This window comes from Oncorhynchus masou, chromosome 32 (genome assembly GCF_036934945.1).
Source record: "Oncorhynchus masou masou isolate Uvic2021 chromosome 32, UVic_Omas_1.1, whole genome shotgun sequence".
Classification (NCBI taxonomy): Eukaryota; Metazoa; Chordata; class Actinopteri; order Salmoniformes; family Salmonidae; genus Oncorhynchus; species Oncorhynchus masou.
In genome coordinates this window covers 81448514-81475910 of record NC_088243.1, presented here as the reverse complement: position 1 = coordinate 81475910, position 27397 = coordinate 81448514, and the positions used below count along the sequence as shown (strand labels likewise).

At 46.8% G+C, this 27397-nt stretch overlaps 2 protein-coding genes across 2 annotated transcripts in view; both read right to left on the bottom strand.

Moving 5' to 3' along the window:
• The window catches only part of LOC135526681 (ephrin-B1-like), a 147768-nt gene extending 146315 nt beyond the window's left edge, over positions 1 to 1453 (bottom strand). The window contains exon 1 of the mRNA XM_064955235.1: positions 404 to 1453. Coding sequence (XP_064811307.1) covers positions 404 to 522 — 119 coding nt within the window. The 5' untranslated portion in view covers positions 523 to 1453. The remainder of the gene's footprint in view (positions 1 to 403) is intronic.
• Positions 1454 to 16117: 14664 nt separating this feature from the next.
• LOC135526680 (cohesin subunit SA-2-like) overlaps positions 16118 to 27397 on the bottom strand; it is a 35185-nt gene continuing 23905 nt past the window's right edge. The window contains exons 28-32 of the mRNA XM_064955234.1: positions 27132 to 27384; positions 26931 to 27038; positions 26207 to 26333; positions 21117 to 21194; positions 16118 to 18736 (exon numbers count right to left, since the gene is read on the bottom strand). Coding sequence (XP_064811306.1) covers positions 18713 to 18736; positions 21117 to 21194; positions 26207 to 26333; positions 26931 to 27038; positions 27132 to 27384 — 590 coding nt within the window. The 3' untranslated portion in view covers positions 16118 to 18712. The remainder of the gene's footprint in view (positions 18737 to 21116; positions 21195 to 26206; positions 26334 to 26930; positions 27039 to 27131; positions 27385 to 27397) is intronic.

Below are 27397 nucleotides of genomic sequence, written 5' to 3'. Positions count from 1 at the left end.
TCCATAGCTTTGTCTATTAATTTGAGAGTGGTTACATTTCTTACAATTCTCCCTCAGCTTTTTACCAAAACAGAGAAGTTGGCTTTGCTATTGTTTTCGTTTAAAGGATTCTAGCTTTAAGGAATGTGCCAAATACATAATGCTATCCAGATAATATTGTAATACTGACTTCTGATAGTATTTTTGACACGTAGACTAGGTTTACATTCACCTCCAATCTCAAGACACAACTTTGGGTAAGAAAAATTGCCTAAAGGCCAATGCGCATAATGGGTGCCAACTTGATGTGTCATCATCATTGGAAAAGAGTGAATTTGAATACAGTTTTTTAAGTTACACTTCTCCACACACACAGCGAATTTGCCAAGCTTGACACTCTATTGAGTTTAAATAGGACACTTACTTGGCATTCTGAGTGCTCCATATTATAGTTTCCAGTAATTTGGCGTCAGAAGGTAACGTCGACCTAAATACGAAGATAAAGATCCAGAGGTAACACTTCAAGCACGCGACCCCAGTCATTCTCACAACCGGGAGATAGAGCGAGCGGAGGAGAGAGTCTGACCGGCCGTGCGCGTGGCAGGGGAGCAGCCGCTATCTATCGCTTTCTTCTGTGGCTCGTGTGTTTGTTAGTCGGGTGCATGTGAGGTCGATGTTAGATACATGTCCCTCTGTCCAGTATGTCTTCAGATCCTCGTTTAGACCCTGTCTTTAGTTGAACCGTCCGCAAAGCGCGCGTGTCAACAGCCGTTGAATCTTAATTCCGGTTTTGAGTGGTTCAGGGAGGGATGAAAGCCGATGTGATCCGTTGTTGACCTGTAGCTGAGAAACCGGGGAAGTTCCTTCTTCTCGTCTTTGTCCCTAATGTCACACCGACTCGGTTCCTCGTTAGATCAGGTAGCCTATGCCGAGGTCTCTTTGCAGCCTGGGCTATTATTGCGGTCAGAAGGGTAGCCTAACGGCAGATGTCTTTGTCAGATGAATATTATCACCCAGCAAAGCTCTCTCTCTCTACCCGTCGCTGTATTTCATAAAATAGATGACAACACGTATCCATCATTTAGAACTCCATCAGCAGCACCTGACATAACACACTTTAACCGTCTCTTCTCCTCATTCCTCCATTCTCCTCTCTTCCCCAGAGCGGAGAAACTGCGGTGAGTCAATGTAGTAAATATTTCCTTTCATCCGCTGCGCTCCCCCTCTCCTCTTCTCTATTCGTCCTAGAACATGTGAGAGGTCCGATTGAGCTGGAGCTGTATTCCTGCACGCACTGCCCAGATGCCTCCATGCAGCAGTAGACCGGTCAGTAGCTATGTCCGCTTTGTCCCTGAGTCTAGAGTTATTTATTGTGCAGTAGGCGAGTAGACGAAGGACGCACAGTTAGAAGAGGTCTAGTCTACCAAGGGCCAGGACTGCTCTCTTCCTCTGTCTCTCGTTCACTGCGTGGAGCCCGACGTCCCCGGGTTTGAGTCTCTCCTCGGGCTAAACAGTTGTAACGTAACCTGACGCCCGGGTGCGAAAGGGACAGCCCACCATGTCAGCCGCCGCAACCAATCAGATAGCTCGGTCCGAACTCCAGCACCATTGTGTGTGTTGGTCCGGTCCATTACCCCTGTCCATTGCTCTGATAGCCATTTACAACTTTTCCCCCTTAACAATTATACTGCTTGTGTGAACATCGCAAAAGGAAACGAATGCTAATGCAATGACTGGCCCATTAGAAATCACATAGGGAAACACCTACACCTACAGTTATTTTTACATCTTCAGGCTATTTCAAGCATGTTTTATACAAAACGAGTGGTGTGAATTGCTCCCCTGAATCTCATCACAATGTCAGACAATGAACTTCATGTGAACCTATTAAATCAATACATAATAGGGCAGGGTTTCTCAACTGGCAGCTCACAGGGCGAATTTGGCCCCTGGGTGATTTTCTTTGGCCCCCCAAGTTGTCTGAGCAAAAAAAAAATCCCATCCAAAGTATTGCCACGCATTATAGAGAGAGATACACCCCTTCAAATTAGTGGATTTGGACATTTCAGCCACACGCATTGCTGAGAAGTGTATAAAATTGAGCACGCAAATTCTACATGAACAGATACATGGTGCTACACCCAGACACTAAGGTTCTCTACCACATATTGACACTCAGCAAACACTGAAACAATGACCTCATCAATGCGAGATGTAGCCAAGGCTTGAAGTCAGCAGTACCACAGTGAATAAAACCAAAGATATTCTAGTTAATTGCTTTTCCTATTCCTCTCTGATAAGACCTATCCCATCTGTCACTGGCCAGTCTCAGAGACCTGTGTAGGTTTATAGGTTTTTGTCTTACAGGTAACGATGCACTGTGCTGCTTGTTGCATCGGTGCTAATGATCATATGTATTTGTGCTATATAAGATGTGTTGAAGAAAGTTGTTTCCTAATCATCATTCTCCTCGGGACTGGAGTAGACAGATCGCTTCAAGCAATTCAAGAGGTGCAGACAAAAATGACCTTAACATCAGAAAAAGTAGCCAGAGACACTCGCTCAAATTTAAAAAGTCTTTGTTAGAAACTCTTACTACCTGGTTAAGACAGGCCGTTTAGACAATAACGGCCTTCATCAGGCAGACAATGAGCAGAGCCTCTCGGCATGTGGAGGGTCAAATGGTTAACCCCTCATTATCTAGAGGAGAGAATTATGGGTAGGATGTGGCCTACTTGTGACTCACCCCTTCTAGCTGCAATCAATACCACACACACATTAACAACTGGAGAGGAACACACACACACACACCACACACACACACACACACACACACACACAGACACACACACACACACACTTGTTATCTTGAGGTTATGAGGCTCTGAAATTGTTGTTACAGTGAGTGATTCATGAAGCTTTGATTTCACCACAGCCACAATAAAAGTCAAATAAAACCACTTCCTGTTTAGAATTTTGATTAATGCCAATGTCCTCCTCTCTCACAGCCTCACTGTGAGAGAATTATTCTTCTGATTTCACTGAGTCACCGTTACTATATTATCACCTGCAAAAGTAACCGATTCATAATTGAGTCAGACAGCGTCCTCCTCTCTGAACTGATCTTACATCGATGTGTTTTAAACAAACTAATGTCGCTCCTTTGATGGCTTCATGGCCTGAAGGACTGTTTCCATTCTCGAGGAAGAATCTCTCACTCAGGATACTGTCTGTTGTTAGGTCCCTCAGGCTGTCTGCCTGTCGTTAGGTCCCTCAGGCTGTCTGCCTGTGGTTAGGTCCCTCGGGATACTGTCTGTCGTTAGGTCCCTCAGGCTGTCTGCCTGTCGTTAGGTCCCTCGGGATACTTTCTGTCGTTAGGTCCCTCAGGCTGTCTGCCTGTCGTTAGGTCCCTCAGGCTGTCTGCCTGTCGTTAGGTCCCTCAGGCTCTCTGCCTGTCGTTAGGTCCCTCAGGCTGTCTGCCTGTCGTTAGGTCCCTCAGGCTGTCTGCCTGTGGTTAGGTCCCTCGGGATACTTTCTGTCGTTAGGTCCCTCAGGCTGTCTGCCTGTCGTTAGGTCCCTCAGGCTCTCTGCCTGTCGTTAGGTCCCTCAGGCTCTCTGCCTGTCGTTAGGTCCCTCAGGCTGTCTGCCTGTCGTTAGGTCCCTCAGGCTCTCTGCCTGTCGTTAGGTCCCTCAGGCTCTCTGCCTGTCGTTAGGTCCCTCAGACTCTCTGCCTGTCGTTAGGTCCCTCAAGCTCTCTGTCTGTCGTTAGGTCCCTCAAGCTCTCTGCCTGTCGTTAGGTCCCTCAGACTCTCTGCCTGTCGTTAGGTCCCTCAGGCTCTCTGTTTGTCGTTAGGTCCCTCAGGCTGTCTGCCTGTCGTTAGGTCCCTCAGGCTCTCTGCCTGTCGTTAGGTCCCTCAGGCTCTCTGCCTGTCGTTAGGTCCCTCAGGCTCTCTGCCTGTCGTTAGGTCCCTCAGGCTCTCTGCCTGTCGTTAGGTCCCTCAGGCTCTCTGCCTGTCGTTAGGTCCCTCAGGCTCTCTGCCTGTCGTTAGGTCCCTCAGGCTCTCTGCCTGTCGTTAGGTCCCTCAGGCTCTCTGCCTGTTGTTAGGTCCCTCAGGCTCTCTGTCTGTCGTTAGGTCCCTGAGGCTCTCTGTCTGTTGTTAGGTCCCTCAGGCTGTCTGCCTGTCGTTAGGTCCCTCGGGATACTGTCTGTCGTTAGGTCCCTCAGGCTCTCTGTCTGTCGTTAGGTCCCTCAGGCTCTCTGCCTGTCGTTAGGTCCCTCAGGATGTCTGCCTGTCGCTAGGTTACTCAGGATACTGCCTGTCGCTAGGTTACTCAGGATACTGCCTGTTGTTCGGTCCCTCGGGCTCTCTGCCTGTCGTTAGGTTACTCAGGATACTGTCTGTTGTTCGGTCCCTCGGGCTGTCTGCCTGTCGTTAGGTCCCTCAGGCTGTCTGCCTGTCGTTAGGTCCCTCGGGATACTGTCTGTCGTTAGGTCCCTCAGGCTGTCTGCCTGTCGTTAGGTTACTCAGGATACTGTCTGTCGTTAGGTTACTCAGGATACTGTCTGTCGTTAGGTCCCTCAGGATACTGCCTGTCGTTAGGTCCCTCAGGCTGTCTGCCTGTCGTTAGGTCCCTCGGGATACTCTCTGTCGTTAGGTCCCTCAGGCTGTCTGCCTGTCGTTAGGTTACTCAGGATACTGCCTGTCGTTAGGTCCCTCAGGCTGTCTGCCTGTCGTTAGGTCCCTCGGGATACTGTCTGTCGTTAGGTCCCTCGGGCTGTCTGCCTGTCGTTAGGTCCCTCAGGCTGTCTGCCTGTCGTTAGGTCCCTCAGGCTGTCTGCCTGTCGTTAGGTCCCTCAGGCTCTCTGCCTGTCGTTAGGTCCCTCAGGCTGTCTGCCTGTCGTTAGGTCCCTCAGGCTCTCTGCCTGTCGTTAGGTCCCTCAGGCTCTCTGCCTGTCGTTAGGTCCCTCAGGCTCTCTGCCTGTCGTTAGGTCCCTCAAGCTGTCTGTCGTTAGGTCCCTCAGGCTCTCTGCCTGTCGTTAGGTCCCTCAGGCTCTCTGCCTGTCGTTAGGTCCCTCAGGCTCTCTGCCTGTCGTTAGGTCCCTCAGGCTCTCTGCCTGTCGTTAGGTCCCTCAGGCTCTCTGCCTGTCGTTAGGTCCCTCAGGCTCTCTGCCTGTCGTTAGGTCCCTCAGGCTCTCTGTCTGTCGTTAGGTCCCTCAGGCTGTCTGCCTGTCGTTAGGTCCCTCGGGATACTGTCTGTCGTTAGGTCCCTCAGGCTCTCTGCCTGTCGTTAGGTCCCTCAGGCTCTCTGTCTGTCGTTAGGTCACTCAGGCTCTCTGCCTGTCGTTAGGTCCCTCAGGCTGTCTGCCTGTCGTTAGGTTACTCAGGATACTTTCTGTCGTTAGGTCCCTCAGGCTCTCTGCCTGTCGTTAGGTCCCTCAGTTTCTCTGCCTGTCGTTAGGTCCCTCAGGCTCTCTGTCTGTCGTTAGGACCCTCAGGCTCTCTGCCTGTCGTTAGGTCCCTCAGGCTCTCTACCTGTCGTTAGGTCCCTCAGGCTTTCTGCCTGTCGTTAGGTCCCTCAGGCTCTCTGCCTGTCGTTAGGTCCCTCAGGCTCTCTGCCTGTCGTTAGGTCCCTCAGGCTCTCTGCCTGTCGTTAGGTCCCTCAGGCTCTCTGTCTGTCGTTAGGTCCCTCAGGATATCTGTCTGTCGTTAGGTCCCTCAGGCTCTCTGTCTGTCGTTAGGTCCCTCAGGCTCTCTGTCTGTCGTTAGGTCCCTCAGGCTCTCTGTCTGTCGTTAGGTTACTCAGGCTCTCTGCCTGTCGTTAGGTCCCTCAGGCTCTCTGCCTGTCGTTAGGTCCCTCAGGCTCTCTACCTGTCGTTAGGTCCCTCAGGCTCTCTGCCTGTCGTTAGGTCCCTCAGGCTCTCTGCCTGTCGTTAGGTCCCTCAGGCTCTCTGTCTGTCGTTAGGTCCCTCAGGCTCTCCGCCTGTCGTTAGGTCCCTCGGGCTCTCTGCCTGTCGTTAGGTCCCTCAGGCTCTCTGCCTGTCGTTAGGTCCCTCAGGCTCTCTGCCTGTCGTTAGGTCCCTCTAGCTCTCTGCCTGTCGTTAGGTTTCTCAGGCTCTCTGCCTGTCGTTAGGTCCCTCAGGCTCTCTGCCTGTCATTAGGTTACTCAGATTTTAGACTGGAGTTAGTAAGTGAGAGAGAGCGAGATATTTAGGGGGGTTCAATGGGGTTGGAGTAAGAGAGGGAGGGGTTTCAGCGGAAGACGGAGGGCTTTGGGAGGGACAAAAGTGTGTGTGTGTATGTTTGTGTGTGTGTGTGTGTGTGTGTGTGTGTGTGTGTGTGTGTGTGTGTGTGTGTGTGTGAGAGAGACAGAGCGGTATCATAGATGTCTGAACCCACTTGCTCCCATCAGCTGTCAGGTCACAGTCCTGAGTCCCTTGATTAACGTGTCACTGTCACTGCCTGTCTCAGTGACGTCACGCCGGGACAGAAAACATACACACACACACACGCACACGCACACACTTTAAAGGAGAGCACACACACCCAGGGACTAACTATAAATGTGAGGTTTTAATAAGAACCAGAGGTTTAAGGGGCTCTCTCTCCTCTTTCCTCCCCCTTTCTCTGTCTCTCTCTCTCCTCCCCCCTCTCTCTGTCTCTCTCCTTCCACTCTCTCTCTCCCTCTCTCTCTCTCCACCCCCCTCTCTCCTCCCTCCTCTCCTCCCCCTCTCTCCCTCCCTCTCCTCCCCCTCTCTCCCTCCCTCTCTCCTCCCCCTCTCCCTCTCCTCCCCCTCTCTCCCTCCCCCTCTCCTCCCCCTCTCTCCCTCCCTCTCTCCCCCCCCTCTCTCCTCCCCCTCTCTCTGTCTCTCTCTCCTCTTCCCTCTGTTTGCCCCTCTCTGTCTCTCGTCTCTCTCTCTCTCCTCCGCCCCTCTCCGTCTCTCGTCTCTCTCTCCTCCCCCTCTCTCCCTCCCTCTTTCCTCCACCTCTCTCTCCCTCCCTCCTCCCCACCCCCCCACCCCTCTCTCGCCATCTGCAGGATTTCTCTGGTCCATCTACATGCATCATAAAAACACCACAGAATGGCTTTGTGCTTCTCTACCAGGGGTATAGCTTGGTGCGTTTATACCAGGTGTATGGCTTGGTGTGTCTCTACCAGGGGTATAGCTTGGTGCGTTTATACGAGGTGAATAGCTTGGTGTGTCTCTTCCAGGTGTATAGCTTGATGCGTCTATACCAGGGGTATAGCTTGGTGCGTCTATACCAGGGGTATAGCTTGGTGTGTCTCTACCAGGGGTATAGCTTGGTGCGTCTATACCAGGTGTATAGCTTGGTGTGTCTCCACCAGGGGTATAGCTTGATGCATCTATACCAGGTGTATGGCTTGGTGTGTCTATGCCAGGGGTATAGCTTGATGCATCTATACCAGGGGTATAGCTTGATGCATCTATACCAGGGGTATAGCTTGGTGTGTCTATACCAGGGGTATAGCTTGATGCATCTATACCAGGTGTATGGCTTGGTGTGTCTATACCAGGGGTATAGCTTGATGCATCTATACCAGGGGTATAGCTTGGTGTGTCTCTACCAGGGGTATAGCTTGGTGCGTCTCTACCAGGGGTATAGCTTGGTGTGTCTCTACCAGGGGTATAGCTTGGTGCATCTATACCAGGTGTATGGCTTGGTGCGTCTCTACCAGTGGTATAGCTTGATGCATCTATACCAGGTGTATGGCTTGGTGTGTCTCTACCAGGGGTATAGCTTGGTGCGTTTATACCAGGTGAATAGCTTGGTGTGTCTCTACCAGGGGTATAGCTTGGTGCGTTTATACCAGGTGTATAGCTTGGTGTGTCTCTACCAGGGGTATAGCTTGGTGCGCCTCTACCAGGGGTATAGCTTGGTGCGTTTATACCAGGTGTATAGCTTGGTGTGTCTCTACCAGGGGTATTGCTTGGTGTGTCTCTACCAGGGGTATAGCTTGGTGCGTTTATACCAGGTTTATAGCTTGGTGTGTCTCTACCAGGGGTATAGCTTGGTGTGTCTCTACCAGGGGTATAGCTTGGTGCGTCTCTACCAGGGGTATAGCTTGGTGCGTTTATACCAGGTGTATAGCTTGGTGTGTCTCTACCAGGGGTATAGCTTGGTGTGTCTCTACCAGGGGTATAGCTTAGTGTATCTCTACCAGGGGTATAGCTTGGTGTGTCTCTACCAGGGGTATAGCTTGGTGTGTCTCTACCAGGGGTATAGCTTGGTGTGTCTCTACCAGGGGTATAGCTTGGTGCATCTATACCAGGTGTATGGCTTGGTGCGTCTCTACCAGGTGAATAGCTTGGTGTGTCTCTACCAGGTGTATAGCTTGGTCTGTCTTTACCAGGGGTATAGCTCGGTGCGTTTATACCAGGTGAATAGCTTGGTGTGTCTCTACCAGGTGTATAGCTTGGTCTGTCTCTACCAGGGGTATAGCTTGGTGTGTCTCTACCAGGGGTATAGCTTGGTGTGTCTCTACCAGGGGTATAGCTTGGTGCGTCTATACCAGGGGTATAGCTTGGTGCGTCTCTACCAGGGGTATAGCTTTGTGCGTCTATACCTGGTGTATTGCTTGGTGCGTCTATACCAGGTGTATAGCTTGATGCGTCTATACCAGGGGTATAGCTTGATGCGTCTATACCAGGTGTATAGCTTGATGCGTCTATACCAGGTGTATAGCTTGATGCGTCTATACCAGGTGTATAGCTTGATGCGTCTATACCAGGTGTATAGCTTGATGCGTCTATACCAGGTGTATAGCTTGATGCGTCTATACCAGGTGTATAGCTTGGTGTGTCTCTACCAGGGGTATAGCTTGGTGTGTCTCTACCAGGGGTATGGCTTGGTGCGTTTTTACCAGGTGAATAGCTTGGTGTGTCTCTTCCAGGTGTATAGCTTGGTGCGTTTATACCAGGTGAATAGCTTGGTGTGTCTCTTCCAGGTGTATAGCTTGGTCTGTCTCTACCAGGGGTACAGCTTGGTGCGTTTATACCAGGTGAATAGCTTGGTGTGTCTCTTCCAGGTGTATAGCTTGATGCATCTATACCAGGGGTATAGCTTGGTGTGTCTCTTCCAGGTGTATAGCTTGGTGCGTTTATACCAGGTGAATAGCGTGGTGTGTCTCTTCCAGGTGTATAGCTTGATGCGTCTATACCAGGGGTATAGCTTGGTGTGTCTCTACTAGGGGTATAGCTTGATGCGTCTATACCAGGTGTATAGCTTGGTGTGTCTCTACCAGGGGTATAGCTTGGTGTGTCTCTACCAGGGGTATAGCTTGGTGTGTCTCTACCAGGGGTATAGCTTGGTGCGTCTATACCAGGGGTATAGCTTGGTGTGTCTCTACCAGGGGTATAGCTTGGTGCGTCTATACCAGGGGTATAGCTTGATGCGTCTATACCAGGGGTATAGCTTGATGCGTCTATACCAGGGGTATAGCTTGATGCGTCTATACCAGGTGTATAGCTTGGTGTGTCTCTACCAGGGGTATAGCTTGGTGTGTCTCTACCAGGGGTATAGCTTGGTGTGTCTCTACCAGGGGTATAGCTTGGTGTGTCTCTACCAGGGGTATAGCTTGGTGTGTCTCTACCAGGTGTATAGCTTGGTGTGTCTCTACCAGGGGTATAGATTGATGCGTCTATACCAGGGGTATAGCTTGATGCGTCTATACCAGGTGTATAGCTTGGTGTGTCTCTACCAGGGGTATAGCTTGGTGTGTCTCTACCAGGGGTATAGCTTGGTGTGTCTATACCAGGGGTATAGCTTGGTGTGTCTCTACCAGGGGTATAGCTTGGTGTGTCTCTACCAGGGGTATAGCTTGGTGTGTCTCTACCAGGGGTATAGCTTGGTGCGTCTATACCAGGGGTATAGCTTGGTGTGTCTCTACCAGGGGTATAGCTTGATGTGTCTCTACCAGGGGTATAGCTTGATGCGTCTATACCAGGGGTATAGCTTGATGCGTCTATACCAGGTGTATAGCTTGGTGTGTCTCTACCAGGGGTATAGCTTGGTGTGTCTATACCAGGGGTATAGCTTGGTGTGTCTCTACCAGGGGTATAGCTTGGTGTGTCTCTACCAGGGGTATAGCTTGGTGTGTCTCTACCAGGTGTATAGCTTGGTGTGTCTCTACCAGGGGTATAGCTTGGTGTGTCTCTACCAGGGGTATAGCCTGCCGTGTCTACCTGGAGTATAGTTTGGTGAATAGCTTTGTGCGTCTATACCCGGTGTCACTACGTCGTTCAATCCTGGACAGATTTGTTTGGTGGAAAATTCTCAATTTGGGTTAAAAAAAAAACACTCCAGTCCACTCTTGAATATCTAAAACTAGATAGACCGTATGTAAATTATAATGGACATATATAACTAGATACTGTCTATGTAAATTATAATTACGTATATAACTAGATAGACAGTATGTAAATTATATTTGGGGTATCAGTTTTGAAATAAATGCCCCTTTTTTTGGCCTGCAAATTGATTTTATCAAACAAATTGTAAAACAAACAAATATAGTTAGAACAGACATGCCGTGGAATCCCTGACCTCTTCCTGCTTGTCGTCATACTTCACAAAACCACCTCTCTCTATAATGAACAGAAATGCATTGATTCTTAGATTTAACATCCACGTCTGCTCTGATCCACAAAGGTTTTATTTATGTCTTTTTGCTTGTTCCATTTTTTTTGAAATCGTTATTAAATTACTCTATAGGGTACTTTCCACACCTGTCGGTCTGCCAGTCAGTCTGTGTGAGGCCAGAGGAGACTAGTTAATGAATATGCTCTTATCTCTGCCCTGACATCCCCAGTGAGATTACAACTGATTACTTCATTAATGACTCAACCAGGGAATTAGAATCCTATGGATTTAACACTTTGAGGTGCAGCCTACAGACAAAATGTTAAAGGCTTTGTTTTGACACTAACCAATTCTAATCGATGATATTACAAAACAATACACATTGAACAATTATTAACAGAATAGAACAGCGATGGGAGTAACTGTCGGGCAGGTCTAACTGACCCCTTACTTAGACCAGTTCTCAGACCTCCTGCTTTAGGTTCAAACATCCGTTAAAGTCCACTGCCCAGCGTGGCTTCAGATTGCTGGTCTGAAGGGTTGCATCCCAAATGGCACCCTAGTCCCTATATATTTTCTATGGGCCTTGGTCAAAAGTACTGCACTAAATAGGGAACAGGGTGCCATTTGGTATGGAGAGGGCTCCCTTAGGTTATCAGGGGTAATTATTAGCCATATCTCTGGCCTCTGCAGCTGGAGGGACTGTCAGGCTGAGATTTGACCTCTCAGCCCTGACCCTGTCAACACCTACCAGAGCAGGGCAGTGAGAGATTCTAGACGTACACACACCAGAGCAGGGCAGTGAGAGATTCTAGACGTCCACACACCAGAGCAGGGCAGTGAGAGATTCTAGACGTACACACACCAGAGCAGGGCATTGAGAGAGATTCTAGACGTACACACACAAGAGCAGGGCAGTGAGAGAGATTCTAGACGTACACACACAAGAGCAGGGCAGTGAGAGATTCTAGACGTACACACACCAGAGCAGGGCAGTGAGAGAGATTCTAGACGTACACACACAAGAGCAGGGCAGTGAGAGATTCTAGACGTACACACACCAGAGCAGGGCAGTGAGAGAGATTATAGACGTACACACACCAGAGCAGGGCAGTGAGAGCGATTATAGACGGACACACACTACAGCAGGGGAGTGAGAGATTCTAGACATACACACACTACAGCAGGGTAGTGAGAGATTCTATATGTACACACACCAGAACAGGGCAGTGAGGGAGATTATTGGCGTACACACACCAGAGCAGGGGAGTGAGAGATCTAGACATACACACACCAGAGCAGGGGAGTGAGAGATCTAGACGTACACACACTACAGCAGGGGAGTGAGAGATCTAGACGTACACACACTACAGCAGGGGAGTGAGAGATCTAGACGTACACACTCTAGAACAGGGGAGTGAGAGATCTAGACGTACACACACTAGAGCAGGGCAATGAGATGGCGCTGAAGAGGATGGCTGATGTTTTACATGCTCCTGACCAATTGTGCTATTTTGTTAATTTTTTTGCGTTGTTTGTAACTTATTTTGTACATAATGTTGCTGCTACTGTCTCGTATGACCAAAAATAACTTCTGGACATCAGAACAGCGATTACTCACCACGAACTGGAAGAAGCTTTTTCCTTTAACGAGTCAGACGAGAAGGATATATTGCTCTCCCGGGAACAGGCCCAAATCCCCGTCATTTGAGTGAAGAAAAGGTGTGGAGAGTAAAAAAAGAGGACGCAGATCGGGCTCCCTTCTGAGAATCCGTAGCCGAGCGGGTAAACTCCCATTGCCTTCCCTTCTACTTGCTAACATGCAATCATTGGAAAATAAAATTGCTGACCTACGATTACGATTATCCTACCAACTGGACCTTAAGAACTGTAACATCTTATGTTTCACCGAGTCGTAGCTGAACGACGACACAGATAATATAGAGCTGGCAGGATTTTCCATGCACCAGCAGAACAGAGATGCTGCCTCTGGTAAGAGAAGGGTTGGGTGTGTGTGTCTTTTTGTCAATAACAGCTGGTGCGTGATGTCTAATATTAAAGAAGTCTCGAGGCATTGCTCTTCTGAGGTAGAGTACCTTATGATAAGTTGTAGACCACACTACCTACCAAGAGAGTTCTCATCTGTTATTCGTAGCAGTCTATTTACCACCCCAAACAGATGCTGGCACTAAGGCCGCACTCAACTAGCTGTATCAGGCCATAGGCAAACAAGAAAATGCTCATCCAGAAGTGGCATGCCTAGCAGGCGAGGACTTTTTGCCTGCATTACTAAAATCAGTTTTAGCAAATATTTACCAGCATGTCACATGCAACCAGAGGGAAAAAAAAAAACTCTATACCACCTTTACTCCACACACAGAGATGCGTACAAAGCTCTCCACCGCCCACTATTTGGCAAACCTGACCATAATTCTATTCTCCTGATTCTTGCTTACAAGCTAAAACTAAAGCAGGAGCACCAGTGACTCGCTCAATAACGAAGTGGTCAGATGACGAGGATGCTATGCTACAGGACTGTTTTGCTAGCACAGACTGGAATATGTTCCAGGATTCATCCAATGGCATTGAGGAGTATACCACCTCAGTCATCGGCTTCATCAATAAGTGCATCGATGACGTCATCCCCACAGTGACCGTACGTACATATCCCAACCAGAAGCCATGGATTACATGCAACATCCGCATCAAGCTAAAGGCTAGAGCTGACGTTTTCAAGGTTTCAAGGACACTAATCGACAAACCATCAAACAAGCAAAGCGTCAATACAGGATTAAGATTGAATCCTACTACACCAGCTCTGACACTCGTCGGATGTGGCAGGGCTTGAAAACTATTACAGACTACAAAGGGAAACCCAGATGCGAGCTGCCCAGTGACGCGAGCCTACCAGACGAGCTAAATGCCTTTTATGCTCACTTCGAGGCAAGCAACAATGAAGCGTGAATGAGAGCACCAGCTGTTCTGGATGACTGTGTGATAACGCTCTCGGTAGCCGATGTGAGCAAGACCTTTAAACAGGTCAACATTCACAAAGCCGCGGTCCAGATGGATTACCAGGACGTGTACTCAAAGCATCTGCGGACCAACTGGCAAGTGTCTTCACTAACATTTTCAAGCTCTCCCCGACCAAGTCTGTAATACCTACATGTTTCAAGCAGACCACCATAGACCCTGTGCCCAAGGAAGTGATGGTAACCTGCCTAAATGATTACCTCCCCGTAGCACTCACGCTGGTAGCCATGAAGTGCTTTGAAAGGCTGGTCATGGCTTACATCAACAGCATCCTCCCGGATACCCTAGACCCACTCCAATTTGCATACCGCCCCAACAGATCCACAGATGACGCAATCTCAATCGCACTCCACATCGCCCTTTCCCACCTGGACAAAAGGAACACCTACGTGAGAATGCCGTTCATTGACTATAGCTCAGCGTTCAACACCATAGTGCCCACGAAGCTCATAACTAAGCTAAGGACCCTGGGACTGAACACCTCCCTCTGCAACTCGTTCATGGACTTCCTAACGGTCCAACCCCGGGTGGTAAGGGTAGGCAACTACACATCTGCCATGCTGATCCTCAATACTGGGGCCCCTCAGGGGTGTGGACTTAGTCCCCTCCTGTGCTCCCTATTCTCCCACTACTGCGTAGCCAAACACGACTCCAACACCATCATTAAGTTTGCTGACGACACAACAGTGGTAAGCCTGATCACCGACAACGATGAGACAGCCTATAGGGAGGTCAGATACGGGGCAGTGTGGTGCAAGACAAAGGAGCTAATAGTGGACTACCGGAAAAGGCGGGCCGAACAGGCCCCCATTAACATCAACGGAGCTGTAGTGGAGCGGATCGAGACCGTCAAGTTCCTTTGTGTCCACACCAACAACAAACTATCATGGTCCAAACACAACAATACAGTTGTAAAGAGGGCACGACAAAACCTTTCCCCCCTCGGGAGACTGAAAAGATTTGCTATGGGTTCCCAGAAACTCAAAAGTTTCTACAGCTGCACCATCGAGAGCATCCTGACCAGTTGCATCACCGCATGGTTTGGCAACTGCTTGGCATCTGACTGTAAGGCACTACAGAGGGTAGTGTGTATGGCTCAGTACATCACAGGGGCCAAGACTCATGCCATCCAGGACCTATATAATAGGCGGTGTCAGGGGAAAGCACATAAAATTGTCAGAGACTCCAGTCACCCAAGCCATAGACTGTTTTCTCTGCTACCACACGGCAAGCGGTACCGGAGTGCCAAGTCTAGGACCAAAGGGCTTCTTAACAGAGTCTACCCCCAAGCAAAAAGACTGCTGAACAATTCATCAAACGGCCACCGGACTATTACATTGAACCCCCCCCAGTGGCTAGTGATACATTTATTACATAAAGATGAAGTAGATGATATAGGGTACAGTATATACACTGCTCAAAAAAAATAAAGGGAACACTAAAATAACACATCCTAGATCTGAATGAATGAAATATTGTTATTAAATACTTTTTTCATTACTTAGTTGAATGTGCTGACAACAAAATCACACAAAAATTATCAATGGAAATCAAATTTATCAAATTATTTGTCATTCTGAAAGGAGCGATGACGAGAGAGAAGTCAGATGAGGGGATAGACCTCTCCAGATCTTTCAGACAAGTAGCGTATTGAATGAAACCCTTCCCTTCACATCCCTCTATTCCGCTCATCTCTTCACCTCTTTCCTTCTCTGCACCATTCACCAGATCACAGGCAGCAGCCGTAGTGAATGAAACCCTTCCCTCGTTCCCTGCACTACTCTGATGAACAGCCATTGACTGGAGGTTCTCTTTAGCGCTGTGTTTAACATAGAAGTCTCCAGTCTTTCATCTACTGCCATAATCTCCTATAACAGCCATGGACTCCATCTCTCCCTCCTCCTCCTCTAGAGAGACAAACTGATTGCTACCAGCATGGGGGAGCTGTGCGCTGCATAACTTGTAACAGTAGGTAGAAAATAAACAATGTATAAAGAAGATGGGAGTGACATGGAATGATACACCAGTTAGAATATCAGAAGTGGGATGGAAGTTGGACTTTGATTTTCTATTGTTGAATCGATAGTCTTAACAGTGGCAACGCACTCAACATATACACTACACACGCTGCTCAACCCATTAACAGTAAGTGTATAAAGCCGTTATCTTAAAGGCAAAGCAGCTCTGACACAAAGTGTCGTAACAGGACCACCCTTCCAAACGCCGTCTTCTTGACTCATGAGAAAAACAGAACGTGAGAAGCCTGTGCTTCAAAGGCTACTCTGACACTTGATATGCAACAAGAAAACCCAAACATGTTTGTGTCTGGGATTTATGTGCCTATATAGTGCATGGGGCCCTGGCCAGTAGAGTAGGGAATATGTTCTTTCATTTCTGAGAAAACATCACCCCCTTGTGGCAAGGAGTAGCTGTGGTAAAATAAACTAAAAATGGTTTCATTTCAAACAATGCGAACTGATGAAATAAAAATCACAGCACTCATGTCGAGTTGGTTTACTTTTAATCCAAAAGTGACTGTCTCCAGACAAGTAAAAATCTGACTGTGTGACAATAGCATGAGGAACAAACAATACCACGGAAGAGTGTGTGTGTGTGTGTGTGTGTACGCACGCATGTGAAAAGATTAAAACACACAAATGGCCAAAAAGGAAAAACAAATGAAAATAAAGCTTGATGTTTGTTTTATATACAGGAAGGTTCAAATAAAGGACAATACCAATGTAGTGGTAGTAAGTGACAAAACAAAAGCCACAGTCATTTTTACTCCAAAATATTTACTTACATAAAATAATAATTAGGTAAAACACACAGGCTGTTTGTATCTACTTCATCGACATCACATCTGGACCATCTCGAATGTTCTCTGTCGTCATAAACACCAATAATCACCTTTCATGGCTTCCTCTGACATGGAAGAAAGTTGTGAAGAGAAAACAAATGTAGGCCCTTTCCAGAAACAATCCCAAGCACCCCTAGTGTCACGAGGCCCAACCAAATCTCATCTACATAATCTTTCCGGGGCTACCTCAAGCCTAACCCCTAGGTGCTAGTGTAGAACTATAGTAATTTGATGGGTATAAGCAATGATAGTAGCTTCACCATTTACCTCTGATAGACTAGTTGGGATGCAGCCAAATTGCTTATACCTTACCCATTCCTATCAGATAAACACAGGTGCCTTGGAGAGTCTTGGTATATAGGCATAGAATGAATAGAATGGGGAAAAAGCGCCCCTTAGACAATATCAATTTCATTCTAGTAATACTATTTCTATGGGGCTAGGGTCCGTTTCTGGACAGGGCAGTTGATTTCCTTCCACTATAGCATGTTTAAGGCTCAGGCATGGAATGATTACAAAGTAGATAGATTTACCTCAGTAGACAAAACATTTAATTAAAACTTATGGACGACATAATAGTTCATGTCACATTTAAGCTTTGTCTAGCTGCCAGAGTGCTGCTACTGTTGAAAAGTGTCCCAAATGGCACCTTATTCCCTATATAGTGCACTACTTTTGACCAGGGCCCATAGGGAATATAGGGCCTGGTGAGGGCACTAGGGAATAGGGTACCATTTGGGATGAAAACAATCAACTTTTCTATAGGATTATAATGATGACTGGTTTTTAGTTCGTTACACAGTTTTATATTGTGGAGTTTCGCAACAGGACATTATTATTACTCATGGATGTTGAGAATCTTAAAGCTGAAATTTCACAAGCCAGATCTATTTTCTCATAATGAGTCTCATCCAAACTAATTTACACGTAGGAAAAACGGTAGAAACCCCAAGACGTTAAGAAAGAAAAAAAAATACAAATTTAAAAATCTTTCGACACCTGACTACCCATGCTTTTCATTTTAAACAGTTTCACTTACACATTTCTGAAACATTAACTGTAGGTCGAACATTTTAATAAAACAAAAAAAAAGCACAGTTATAAAATCAGCACCGATTCATATATAACTTTATTTAAAATTTAGAGATAGCTATTTCAACACTAAATATGCTGGATTTTCTGGAGATGGAGAAATGTATTTTCTGTGTATTAGCGTGCTGCTTGCTTGTCTCGGAGTCAGCACAGCGGTGGCACTACCAGAGAGAAAATCACCTCGCTGTCCATTGAGAGAGAAAACTCCACAGATAGGTAGAAGGGTGCAAATCTTTGGGTAAGCTTCAGGACTTGTGTGACAGCCTAGTTCCTTGTTAAACACTTTTGTCTGCATACCAAATGGCACCCTATTCCCTATATAGTGCACTACTTTTGAGATGCATCCTGGGCCTCTTCACAGCAACTACTGGGATCCTCAGTAAGACAGTATCCAACCACCACAGAATGGAAACAGTACCCACACATCTGGATGTGACGAACGTTGCAACAAACTACACTGAAGCGTTTACAACAGCGTGGCGTTATTTCTACGTGTTTCGTATGAAGGAATCTGCTCTTGGAAAACGGTTGTGTCCTTTACTTGGGCCAACGGTTGGATGTGTGTTGCTACATCCATGACTCTTACAGCTGATCTAGTCAACAGGTCACCAACTGAACCACCAGCAGTCGTCATCACAACCACAGAACCAACAGATTCTGACAGTCCAACATGGAGGAAAGGAAAACTGAAAAAAAAGCATAAAGACCATCATCCACTACTACTACAGCACAGCTAGCTAGTTACCTTTCCTAATAACAACCTGTTTATAAATTACTAGACCACACCGGGTTACTCACTATACTAGCATAGAGACAGGGTTAGAAGACATTTAAAAATCTCATTCCATCTCCATTTGGAAGAAAAATAAAACATTCTAGAATAATGGAACATTCTTCAGACTAAATGTGGAGGATTCCTTTAGGTTTGAAACTAACAAAGGGGAAAAGCTTACCCAAGGATTATAAAAGCATTTTGTTTTCATTCAGTTCCCTCTGAGCAAGCAACACTGTGTGTGTATGTGTGTGTGTGTGTGTATGTGTGTGTGTTAGTTAGACCATGGAGGATAAATCAGAGAAGACTTCCGATCCACATCTTAACTTCTCCATAAATACAAAATGCCTCTCCTCTTCGTCTACAAATACCAGTTTAAAACATGGACACTCCAAGGACCTGCAGAGACAAAAGTGATAATTACACATCTGTAAAAGCACTTAGCAACAACATGTGGGTCTTACGTATTACTATAGTGAGGCTAAACCAACCGCCCAGATCTCATCTCGACTATTGGAAGTCTGGAGAACGTCAGTATTGAATGGTGTTTTAACGTAGGCCCTGGCAGTCGAAGCTACTCGGAGTAGAAATGAAGCATTCAGAGGAAAATGATGTTTCCCCTAAAGAGAGGCATTTGCCTTGATCTAGCTTTTTGTTTTCCTCCTGTGTTGGACAAAGGTTCAGTAGCCTATGAGGAGTTAGTTTGTACGTTATGCATGCTAGCTTGTTGCATCACTAGACCGCTGTGCTCCACCCCTTTGTATCTTCTTCCTGGAGGAGAACGTCCCCAGGCTTTGCAACAGAAACAGATCCAAAGGAATGTATTCAACCAAATGATCTTCCACATTTAACCCAACACCTCTGAATCAGAGAGGTGCGGGGGCCGTCTTAATCAAAGTCCACATTTAACCCAACACCTCTGAATCAGAGAGGTGCGGGGGCCGTCTTAATCAACGTCCACATTTAACCCAACACCTCTGAATCAGAGAGGTGCGGGGGCCGTTTTAATCAACGTCCACATTTAACCCAACACCTCTGAATCAGAGAGGTGCGGGGGCCGTCTTAATCAAAGTCCACATTTAACCCAACACCTCTGAATCAGAGAGGTGCGGGGGCCGTTTTAATCAACGTCCACATTTAACCCAACACCTCTGAATCAGAGAGGTGCGGGGGCCGTCTTAATCAACGTCCACATTTAACCCAACACCTCTGAATCAGAGAGGTGCGGGGGCCGTCTTAATCTACGTCCACATCATCAGCGCCCGGCTCGTATTTTCGAAGCAGCAATCATTTGGTTACCGGCCCAAAGGTTCTTAACCGCTCAGCTTCCTGCTGCCTCAGATTGTGTAAAGCCTGGGCTTCCGACGCTAATATTACAATAAAACTCAGAGGTCGGAACCTAAATTATTTTCCAATCATTCAGTTCTGAACAGAACCATAATTATTTTCGTTACATTCCACTGCTCTGACCAGCAAAATCAAGTTTTGAATCAGTTTCAAAACCAAAAAATAAGTAACGGTTTATATTGATCCTTTCTGAAATACATTATTTATTTATTTATTTTTTACATTTAGTGAGACATTAAATTACTTCACCAATCACGCAGTGCGGACAGAGCAGCTTGCTATGGAGAAATGAACACATTTATCTGAAATGGGTCTTCCGCATTTAAACCAACCCCTGAATGAGAGAGGTGTGTAAGGCTGCTTTAAATCGACATCCAGGTCTTCAGCGCCCGGGGAACAGTGGGTTAACTGCCTCGCTCAGGGGAACAGTGGGTTAACTGCCTCGCTCAGGGGAACAGTGGGTTAACTGCCTCGCTCAGGGGAACAGTGGGTTAACTGCCTTGCTCAGGGGTAGAACAACACATTTTTACCTTGTCAGCTTGGAGATTCGATCGAGTAACCTTTCGGCTACTGGACCAACACTCCTACCCGCCAGCCTACACACGCAATGATTTACAGCTGGCAGACAGACACTGGGTGGCAGCTAGAATTGTCAATGTGATGCATCTCAATAGGAAAATGATGATTTTACACAATATAGAAACCTAATGATCTACTAAATGACTTTGTCATTTCAATGACGTGTATTCATATCATCTTATCTTTTATAATAAACTAAATGTCATTACAATGTTACATATTAGTTTATTTTAGTTGATTGGTTTGTAGGTAAGCTTTTCACTGTACGGTCAGCACCTGTTGTTTTCGGTGCATGTGACAAATACAATTTGATGTGGTATTTCCTGGCCGTCTCCCGTCTCCGTATTAACCAGGCCCACCCTGAACAGGCGTGTTTAAGGTGGTATGGCCACAAGCGTAGTGGTGACTCAGCACAGAGGCGCAGTGCTCGTTACTTATTCGTTTCTAGGGAACAATAAGTGCTTTAAAACATAGCTAGAACTCTTTTTTTTTTAATTTTATAAACCTTTATTTAACTAGGCAAGTCAGTTAAGAACACATTCTTATTTTCAATGACGGCCTAGGAACGGTGGGTTAACTGCCTTGTTCAGGGGCAGAACGACAGAGTTTTACCTTGCAAGATCGAATCCCCGAGCTGACAACCTTTTGGTTACTAGTCCAACGCTCTAACCACCAGGTCTACCTGCCGCCCCAATAAAATAATAAACCTCTTATTTTCCGGTGCTCCTAATTTTAAGTTGAGAGCACTAGTACAACCAAATGAAAATGTTTAATTTAGAGCGCTGTGTAAGTACAAGGAAGAGTATTACTATAGAGTAATAATGGTTGAGTATAAGAGGAGAGAGTTACTTACAGACTCGTCCATGATAGAACCAGGGTCAAAGTAGTCTGGTTTCAGCTCTGATCTCTCTCTCCTGTTCTTAGAGGGGGGCTGGAGAAAGGAGAGAGAAACAAATATGAAATGATTTAAATTCTGCTTATATGGGCCGATTGTGATAATTATACACTGAATAAAAGAATAAAAACGCAACATGCAACGATTTTACTGAGTAACAGTTTATATAAAGAACTATGTCAATTGAAACACATTAATTAGGTCCTAATCTATGGATTTCACATGACTGGGAAAACATATGAATGTTGGTCACAGACCTTAAAAAAAAAAAGAGGGAGGGACGTGGATCAGAAAACCAGTCCGTATCTGGTGTGACCACCATTTGCCTCATGCAGTGTGACATCTTCACATTGAGTTCAACAGGCGGTTTGTGATCTTTGGAATATGGTTCCACTCTACCGGCTGTGTTAAATTGCTGAATATTGGCGGGAATATTGTCGTACACGTCGATCCAGAGCATCCCAAATATGTTCAATTGATGTCATGTCTGCAGGCCATGGAAGAACTGGGCCATTTCTAGCTTCAAGGAATTGTGTACAGATCCTTGCAAAACATGAGGTGATGGATGAATGGCAATGACAATTGTCCTCAGGATCTAGTCACGGTACAGTGCATTCGGAAAGTACTCAGACTTCACTTTTTCAACATTTGGTTACATCATGCTTTATTCTAAAATGGATTTAAAAAAATATGTCTCAATCTACCCCATGATGATAAAGCAAAAACTGTTTCAATGTTTCCATTGATCATCCTTGAGATGTTTCTACAACTTGATTGGAGTCCATCTGTGGTAAATCCAATTGATTGGACATGATTTGGAAAGACACACCAGTCTATATAAAAGGTCCCACAGTTTATTTTATTGTTTTTTGATGGTAATTTTACCCCCTTTTTCGTGATATCCAATTGCGATCGTGTCATCGCTGCAACTCCCCAATGGGCTTGGGAGAGGTGTCCTCCGAAACATGACCTGCCAAGCCGCGCCACCTGCTCTTAACCCAGAAGCTAGCTGCACCAACTTGTCGGAGGAAACATCGTTCAACTGACGACCCAAGTCAGCTTACAGGCGCCTGGCCCGCCACAAGGAGTTGCTAGAGCTCGATGAAACAAGGAAAGCCACCCGGCCAAACCCTCCCATATCCCGGACGACGCTGGGCCAATTGTAAGCCCTATGGGACTTCCGGTCACGGGATTGAAACCCAGGCTGTAGTGATGCCTCAACACTGCAATGCAGTGCCTTAAACCAATAAGGTTCCACAGTTGACCGTGTATATCAGTGCAAAAACCAAGAAACCGATGGTCACGGACAGAGCACCAGAGTTTCTCTGCGGAGATGGGAGAACCTTCCAGAAGGACAACCATCTCTGCAGGACTACAACAATCAGGCCTGTATGGTAGAGTGGCCAGAGTAAAGGGTACACTCCCCAGTAAAGGGTACATGAATGTCCGCTTGGAGTTTGCCAAAAGACACAGACTCTGACCATGAGAAACAAGATTCTCTGGTCTGATGAAACCAAGATCGAACTCTTTGACCTGAATGCCAAGCACCACGTCTGGAGGAAACCTGGCACTATTCCAACGGTGAAGAATGGTGGTTGCAGCATCATGCTGTGGGAATGGTTTTCAGCAGCGGGGACTGAGAGACTAGTCAGGATCAAGGGAAAGGTGAATGGAGCAAAGTACAGAGAGATCCTTGATGAAACTAGCTCCAGAGCGACCTTAGACTGTGGGGAAGGTTCACCTTCCAACAGGACAACGACCCTAAGCACACAGCCAAGACAACACGAGTGGCTTCAGGACAAGTCTCCGAATGACCTTGAGTTGCCCGCCAAAGCCCGGACTTGACCCGACATCTCGAGAGACCTGAAAATAGCTGTGCAGCATCACTACCCATCCAATCTGCAGAGAAGAATGGGAGAAACTACCCAAATACAGGTGTGCCAAGCTTGTAGAGTCATACCCAAGACGACTCGAGGCTGTAATCGCTGCCAAAGGTGCTTCAACAAAGTACTGAGTGAAGGGTCTGAATACTTCCGTTAAATACGATATCAGTTTTTATTTTAAAAGTATTAATATATTTGCCAACATTCTTAAAAACCTGTTTTTGTGTTGTCATTATGGGGATTGATGAGGGAATTTATTTTTTTAAGTAACAAAATATGAAGGGTCTGAATACTTTGAATGCACTGCATCTCTGTGCATTCAAATTGCCATCGATAAATTGCAATTGTGTTTGTTGTCCGTAGCTTATGCCTGCCCATACGATAACCTCACCGCCACCACGGGGCACTCTGTTCACAACGTTGACATCAGTAAACTGTTCGCCCACACGACGCCATACACACTGTCTGCCACCTGCCCGGTACAGTTGAAACCGGGATTCATCTGTGAAGAGCACACTTCTCCAGAGTGCCAGTGGACATCGAAGGTGAGCATTTCCCCACTGAAGTTGGTTACGACTCCCAAATTCTCTAAAGCTGGGTGCACACTACACAATTTCATCCCCGATTTTGCTGGTCCAGACACATTTTTGAGATCAGAGACAAAACCCCCATGCTGATGCCTACTCAGGGGGGGACACACATACGCTCGTTTAGTGTGAGCAGGTTAGAGACGCAATCCGAGGTCTATCAATCTCGACTTTGAGCAGTGCCCGACATCCCAATATCTTGAAACTTTTTGATTTTATCAGCACAAAATCTTCAATGCTTTTGTAGTGAGATGTGCAACGACAATGAGCAATAGCCAATGAGAGCTCGCCAGAGAAGAACCCAGTGAGATGAGCATGCTTCACATCACCCAGAATGTGTAGACTCTCAAAGGAGACATGACTACTACTAAACTCAGCAAAAAAAGTAACATCCCTTTTTCAGGACCCTGTCTGTCAAAGATAATTCGTAAAAATCAAAATAACTTCACAGATCTTCATTGTAAAGGGTTTAAACACTGTTTCCCATGCTTCTTCAATGAACCATAAACAATTAATGAACATGCACCAGTGGAATGATCGTAAAGACTAACAGCTTACAGACGGTAGGCAATTAAGGTCACAGTTATGAAAACTTAGGACACTAAAGAGGCCTTTCTACTGACTCTGAAAAACACCAAAAGAAAGATGCCCAGGGTCCCTGCTCATACGTGTGAAAGTGCCTTAGGCATGCTGCAAGGAGGCATGAGGACTGCAGATATGGCCAGGGCAATAAATTGCAATGTGCGTAATTTAAGATGCCTAAGACAGAGCTACAGGGAGACAGGACGGACGGCTGATCGTCCTCGCAGTGGCAGACCACGTGTAACAACACCTGCACAGGATCGGTACATCCGAACATCCATCACACCTGCAGGACAGGTACAGGATGGCAACAACTGTACGAGTTACACCAGGAACGCACAATCCCTCCATCAGTGCTCAGACTGTCTGCAATAGGCTGAGAGAGACTGGACTGAGGGCTTGTAGACCTGTTGTAAGGCAGATCCTCACCAGACGTCACCGGCAACAATGTCGCCTATGGTCACAAACCCACCGTCGCTAGACCAGACAGAACTGGCAAAAAGTGCTCTTCACTGACGAGTTGCGGTTTTGTCTCATCAGGGGTGATGGTCGTATTTGCGTTTATTGTCAAAGGATTGAGCGTTACACCGAGGTCTGTACTCTGGAGCCAGATCAATTTGGAGGCGGAGGGTCCATCATGGTCTTGGGCGGTGTCACAGCATCATCGGACTGAGCTTGTTATCATTGCAGGCAATCTCAACACTGTGTGTTTCAGGGAAGACATCCTCCTCCCGCATGTGATCCCCTTCCTGCAGGCTCATCTTGACATGACCCTCCAGCATGACAATGCCACCAGCCATACTGCTCGTTCTGTGTGTGATTTCCTGCAAGACAGGAATGTTCTGCCATGGCCAGCGAAGAGTCTGGATCTCAATCCCATTGAGCACGTCTGGGACCTGTTGGATCGGAGGGTGAGGGCTAGAGCCATTCCCCCCAGAAATGTCCAGGAACTTGCAGGTGCCTTGGTGGAAGAGTGGGGTAAAATCTCACAGCAAGAACTGGCAAATCTGGTGCAGTCAATGAGGAGGAGATGCACTGCAGTACTTAATGCAGCTGGTGGCCACACCAGATACTGACGGTTTTGATTTCGACCCCCCCTTTGTTCAGGGACACATTATTCAATTTCTGTTAGTCACATGTCTGTGGAACTTATTCAGTTTATTTCTCAGTTGTTGAATCTTGTTGTTATGTTCATACAAATATTTACACATGTTAAGTGTGCTGTAAATAAACGCAGTTGACAGCGCGAGGATGTTACTTTTTTTGCTGAGTTTAGCATGCGTTTGAACTTGCCTTTAACCAGAGCCAAAGTGTCAAACCGTTACAGCTCTGAAGGTCACAAGTAATGATATTCAATTCATAATATTGTTATGAATATATTTCAACTCTGTATGGCAAGCGTGAATGTCTGACTGATGAGGTTGCTTTGAGCCACAGAATCTACATCACATCATTGTTTTGGCGAGACAGCGTGCTTTGGAGAATCCTCACGACCAAGTGAAGAATCTTGTAATGTGTGACCTACCGTCCGTGCAACATGGTTCAGTGTGCGCACCACTACGTTGGGAAAACAACGACAAAAAAACTACAGGAGAGATTAATGTGAGAAGTTTAGCGATGTTAGGATTTTTAAAGTCATGTAGTGTACACCCGGGTTAAAATGATGTTTGAGGTGGCTTATTGTAGAGAAATTAACATTAGATTCTCTGGCAACAGCTCTGATGGACATTCCTGCAGTCAGCATGCCAATTGCACACTCCCTCAACTTTAGACAGCTGAGGCATTGTAGAAAATTACGGAATATTTGTGGGATCTTTTATTTTAGCTCATGAAACCAACATTTTACATGTTATGTTGCGTTTATATTTTGTACATATTTTTTTCAGGATATTTAGTGTTTCTTGACAGAAATCTTTGTGTGAATAACCACATAATTCGCTTGTAAAGGTTTTATAAACAAAATGCCATATTTGTAGTAAAAGGTCAAAGGTCTCACCAGGTCGATGTCCATGGTGTCAAAGTCCATGCCCTCGTTGAGGTCTTCCATACGACCTTCTGACGACATCATCACGTCCTCTACGATAGGCTCCTCATCCTCCTCCATCAGCCCTGTACCACGCCGACTACACACACACACACACACACAGCATAATTAGTACAAACTTCCATCAATATAGAGTAGCTGTACATAAACAAATGGTTAGTCCACAAAGAGATATGTAAAGGAAGTAGCTCTTACATGGCCTGTTGCAGGTTGGTTCTGAGCTCAGGGTTAGGGAGGGATGGGTATGTGTGTGTGTGTGTGTATTCTTACATGGCCTGTTGCAGGTTGGTCCTCAGCTCAGGGTTAGGGAGGGATGGGTGTGTGTGTGTGTGTGTGTGTGTGTATTCTTACATGGCCTGTTGCAGGTTGGTCCTCAGCTCAGGGTTAGGGAGGGATGGGTATGTGTGTGTGTGTGTGTGTGTGTGTGTGTGTGTGTGTGTGTTCTTACATGGCCTGTTGCAGGTTGGTCCTCAGCTCAGGGTTAGGGAGGGATGGGTGTGTGTGTGTGTGTGTGTGTGTGTGTGTGTGTGTGTGTGTGTGTGTGTATTCGTACATGGCCTGTTGCAGGTTGGTTCTGAGCTCAGGGTTAGGGAGGGATGGGTATGTGTGTGTGTGTGTGTGTGTGTGTGTGTGTGTGTGTGTGTGTGTGTGTGTGTGTGCGTGTGTGCATTCTTACATGGCCTGTTGCAGGTTGGTTCTGAGCTTGGCGTAGTTCATGGCTCTCTCCTGCTGCTGACGAACCTCCTCCTGCTGCCTCTGAGCCAGCATCCACGTCACCTGGGTACTACAAACACAGACATCAATAAGTTAAATAACCACACTGGTGGTTCAGGTAGGTATACGTTGAGAGAGAGAGAAGAAGGAGAAAGAATCTTACTTGTAGTCGATGGGTGTCTGGTGGAGTTGAGGGGTTTGGGGGAGTGTGTGAGGGTGAGGATGCTGCTGGGAGTCTGAAGGGAGGGCGTACACTCCCATGTAGCTGTCGTCTCTCCCCCGTTTGGCCTCCTCCCTCATGTCCCCTGGTCCTCTCATCATGGTAGAGGTGAGGTGGGGGGAGGGCATCATCACGGGCGTCTGCATGCTCTGGTGCTGCCACGACACATCTGCACTGCTGCTACTGCTCTCCTCCGCTAGAGAGAACAC